The sequence below is a fragment of the Zingiber officinale genome, chromosome 8B (assembly GCF_018446385.1).
Source record: "Zingiber officinale cultivar Zhangliang chromosome 8B, Zo_v1.1, whole genome shotgun sequence".
Lineage (NCBI taxonomy): Eukaryota > Viridiplantae > Streptophyta > Magnoliopsida > Zingiberales > Zingiberaceae > Zingiber > Zingiber officinale.
In genome coordinates this window covers 33,253,368-33,258,120 of record NC_056001.1, presented here as the reverse complement: position 1 = coordinate 33,258,120, position 4,753 = coordinate 33,253,368, and the positions used below count along the sequence as shown (strand labels likewise).

The following is a 4,753-nucleotide window of genomic DNA, read 5'->3' as shown; positions in this document are numbered from 1 at the left end:
CAAAAGAGAGTATGGTCTTTGGCTGGTGGAGAGTTTCTCTATCAGATTTGAGTGTTCTTGTTGTTCTGTTTCTCTTAACCTAAATACATATCTGTGTGTTTCCTTATACTGAGTTTTGGAACCCTAACATAAACCCATTGACAGAAAAGGTAATTGAGATCTTCACACGAGGAAACTGTAAAAGCTCTGTTGTAAGAGCCCTTTGAAAAAAAATGTCTTCATCATTTCTCAAATAGAGGCCCTCTTCAACAAGATTACCATTACTTGGTGGTTGGATGTTATGCTCAACTAGATTCAGCTCTTGACTATCTATAAAAACCCTATCGTACACAGGAGAGAGGCGAAAAGGAAGTAGTTTGCCTAATCAATGTCTTTTTATAGATTAACTTGATGCTTGCAAAGGAAGTTTGTTTGCTCCAATGTTGTTAGTAATATACCAAGTAACAGAGAGGTTTGTGATTCACAAATGACTTCCCTTAGCTAATAATAGCAGTAGTTAGTACATGTCAATTTTACGAAATCTACAAGCGAGATAGTAGCAAGAAACTTAAATGTTTAGCCATGCCAAAATCAGCCAGTTTGATTTCACCATTAGGATCTACCAGTATGTTTGCCCCTTTAATATCTCGGCAAGATTAGATTCCATTTCATGGACTATAGATGAGGGGAAAACACACAAGACGGCTTATCAGCAATACATGTGACATGAAACTTATGTGGCCAAGTACCTGTGTACAGTAGTCCTCCCATTTAAGTAGGCAAGTCCAGAAAGTACTTGAGCAGTGTAGTTGCGAATTAATGTTTCCCCAAAAGCACCATATTCTTGAAGTATCTTGTGTATAGAACCTCCAGACATACTCAAGATAAACAGAGTGTCTTCGACCTTCAAAATAGATGTTAAAACGGATCCTAATGACTCATGTAATAACAACTATGAAAGAGTAAAACTAGCCAAAACTGGACACAGTTTGAAATCCAAACTGGTTCTGATTCATTCATGCTATTGTTGTCGAAAATAACCAAATTCATACAGGTCACAAGCCACCTAGTGAAATAGTGAACTTACCAGCTCACTGCCATAGTACTGCACAATATTGGGATGTGAGAGCTGACTAAGTAAAACTATTTCCTGTGATTGTGAGCAAAGGATTCAAATTATTTTCCTCATTTCATGACTAGCAGATATATACAAAATGACAAGTGCATACTTCGATCATGAGAAAAAGAATAGACGATATCTTATGAGACAAATGAAAAGATTAGAAGATTACCTGGTTCAGTTGTTTAAGAGATTCCTTGGAATTTGCATCGTCGAAAATATCTTTGACCTCTTTGATGGCACACATCTGACCACTTTCACTGGAGCAGCGACACGTAAATGTAATGTTAAATAATATTGAAGGTGTAAACAATGGATAACTCAATTACATATGAAGTATGTAAATTGGTATTACTAATAACCATAATGGGAATTCAACTATCATCACAGGATTTAGTTTCTCCAATATTTCGTAAGATAGTAAAGAAGAAGGTACCTGCTGAATCCAAGATAGACATGACCAAAAGTACCCCTGCCGAGCAATTGCCCTTTCTTCCACTGTGTCTTTGGAGATAGTGAAGAGGAAGAAGATGGAGAATGAGAACTGCCCGGAGAGCTTGGCAGAAGAGGTAGGGGATGAGGTGAGCTGGGCAAATTATCTTGTCAGCGGGGTGGGGATGTTGGGGATAAACCAAATGAACCGGAATGCACAGGTGAAGTAGGAAAACGAGACCCTTTCAGGCCAGGAGAAGGATTTGCAGTCCTACAGAATATGGTCTCTGTCGAAGCTTGAGCATGACAAAAACCATTTTCACCAACAGGATGCTCTGAAACTGGACTGCAGGAGAAGACTTGCCTGCCTTCGGCCATGTGCTCATGCCTTTGCACTTCATTTCTGCCTCCCGTTGTGTTGATATGGTCAAAACACCTACAAAAAGAAAGCAAAGTAAATCTTAGGCACTCAAACTGCTGGTGACAAACTATGATCTTTCTCATTAAAGGCAGAGATTCATGAAAGGAAGAGTATGATCTGGTTAGGAAGCATTTCATTAGACTGCATGAGCAAAAAGAGAACACTGTTGAATTGTGGAAAAACACGAGACCAGTGAGTTGAAGCACATCATTGGTTAAGAACAAGACTTTTCTTTTGACGGATGAAAATTGAGAATTTAACCCAGAAATCATATCTTTAAACAAAATTTGCAAAAACCCAAGATCAAAGACAGACCCCCTAAGGCAATCAACTTTTTCGAACTACAACAAAAGAAATCCAGCCAAATCTCTAATAGGCGACAAGGAAAGGGTTTCCGGTGGTTAAAAGAGAAAAAAAAAAAAAAGTTAGATAGTTTGGCGGCAAAGGATAAAATCTTCTGTAGATCCTTAGGAGACGTTTGATTTGCGTTTTCTACGCTGTTTTCTGTTTTCATTTTCTGAGAAAATGGAAAACGCGTTTGGTTTACGTTTTCCACGTTCATTTTTAAGAAAATGAGAGAGCGTTTTCTAAGAAAACGAAAAACGCGAAAAAAGTTATTTTCTAAAAAAATGAAAAATCCGCGTTTTTCAGAAAATGAAAATGAAAATGGGACAAACCAAACGCACCCTTAGATATTTAAAAAATTAAAAAGACACCCTGACACTGTATTATTACTTAGGGGCTATTAATATGAGTGTGGTAATATATATATATATATATATATATATGCGCGCGCGTGCGCGAACGCGCAGTGATAGTCTTGCGGTTTTGTGCAATTTGGTGATGTGGCAAGTTCCATGTTGTCATTCGCTACGATGAGAAGTTGCTAATGTGTGCATAAAAGTTTTAATGCGCAGAAAACTTTTGATGTGCAGAAACTCATTTCTCGCGTTTTCCTCTCTGTAAAACCCTAGTCGTCGCTCCTCCCTCTCCGAATCACCTCTCTCGTTGCGATTTACCGGTGATCTCTATTCTCGCCTACTTGAGTTCTCCCTATGCCGTGATTACACCAAACCGCACAACTAGATTTTCTCTCACCCGAAAAATCCTTATCTGGTAAAAGCTTCTATACTTTCTATTGAGTGGTGATTTTTTTTAGGGTTTTCGTCGGTAAAAACTCCCTCTTTCTGTTTAGTGTTGATTGTGGGTATTAGGGTTATGGTTTCACCGGTAAAAGCTCCCATTTTGCTATATATTTCTTGTGACATACTTCATACTTGAATCATCCTTGTTCTCTAGTTTAACAGCAAGAAATTTATTTGGATCATACTTTCTATTTTGTGTGACATATTTCATGTTTCGATCATAGATGATTTAAATCAAAAGAGGACTGGTTCAAAATTTCCCTTCCTTCTAGCATTTATATTTTCTAACCTCATCCGAACATGCATAGAGAGCAATGAGAAATTACTTGAATCAATTTTGTTTTCGTATAACATACCTTGTAATTTTTCTTCTGAACATCGAATTTAAGTGGCCCTGTAGCCTATTTGATCTAGAATTTGTTAACTTTTAGATGTTTGAACATAACCTTATGCATTACTTTACTATTTCTTTCCTGATAATTTGTTTCTGTATATCAGAATCACTTTTGTTTTATACCAGCATCAATACTCTCTCGCTTCTATTTTATTTTGTTATTATGTTTTAGACAACTGTTAGAGTTTAGTATCTCTGTCAAGTTAATTGGAACAATTTTTATTTATTTATCTATTATCAAATATAATGCAGAGGGCGTCTAGAAATGGAAGAAAATAGAGTTGATGATCAGGAATTCATTCCCTAAGTTGCAGATGATGAAAAGCCAAAATTGGAATTGAATTCTCATCTCTAGAGGATGCATATTTGTTATATTACCAATAAACATAAGAAACCAAATTTAGTTCAAGGAATAACATGAGCAAGAAAAACATGATGACAAATGAAGTGACGTGAAAAACAAATTGTATGTTTTAAAGAAGGCATACAGATCTAACGCGGCACAATAAACATCCAAACCCTAATCAACAAACAAGGGAAAGACCATGTGGCATAGTTAGAACGGGTTGTAAGTCAAATATTGCATTTGTCAAGAAATAGACGAGACCTGATTGGGTTGTCTGTAACTTTATAGAAACTCATAATCATCCGCTCTTGACTCCATCAAAGGTGCATTTGATATGCTCACATTATAGTGTTTCGACAACCAAAAAAGTGTTGGGATATGCCTAATGCGGATGTGTGCTAGAACACATTTCGTAAAGATGCGCAGCGAAAAATAAAACAATAATAATTCCTAATTATTACATCACACACACCACAGCATACAAGGATAAAACATATCAAACATGATCGCATAATTAAAATTTAGCGGGGAGTAAATTTACGCTAGGTATATCTTACGGATGACCTATAACGAGAAGTGCATCAACCGTAGCGACGTTGTCAAACCTCACCTATATTTGTATCCACGTCGAGCTCCTCAAGGCAACTCCTTGAGTACAAGCCTCTCCTTCAGAAGTTACTATCCATGAGCCAAGAAGAGGGATCAAGAGGAAGAAGAAGGAAACACACAAGGGAGAATTTTTCTCCCTTGTGGTGGTCACGGCAACAAGAGGGAGAGCCCTCTTGTTGGCAACGAGAGAGAAAGGAGGATTAAGTTTCCAAAAGCCCATCAATCAAATAATAAAACTTGTATCTAATTCTCTCCCAATTACATATATATAATCCTCTTTAATGAGTTGGATTAGAAAGCTCAAATC

At 37.1% G+C, this 4,753-nt stretch overlaps 1 protein-coding gene across 1 annotated transcript; it reads right to left on the bottom strand.

Annotated features, from left to right (window-relative positions):
• Positions 1-568: 568 nt before the first annotated feature.
• Positions 569-2,116, bottom strand: LOC122017424 (mitogen-activated protein kinase kinase kinase 3-like). Its single transcript, XM_042575038.1, has 4 exons — positions 1,536-2,116; positions 1,272-1,359; positions 1,067-1,129; positions 569-883 (listed from the first exon to the last, which is right to left on the bottom strand). Exons 2-4 carry the CDS (start codon positions 1,344-1,346, stop codon positions 713-715), a joined length of 309 nt encoding a protein of 102 aa, XP_042430972.1. The 5' UTR covers positions 1,347-1,359; positions 1,536-2,116; the 3' UTR covers positions 569-712.
• Positions 2,117-4,753: the final 2,637 nt, after the last annotated feature.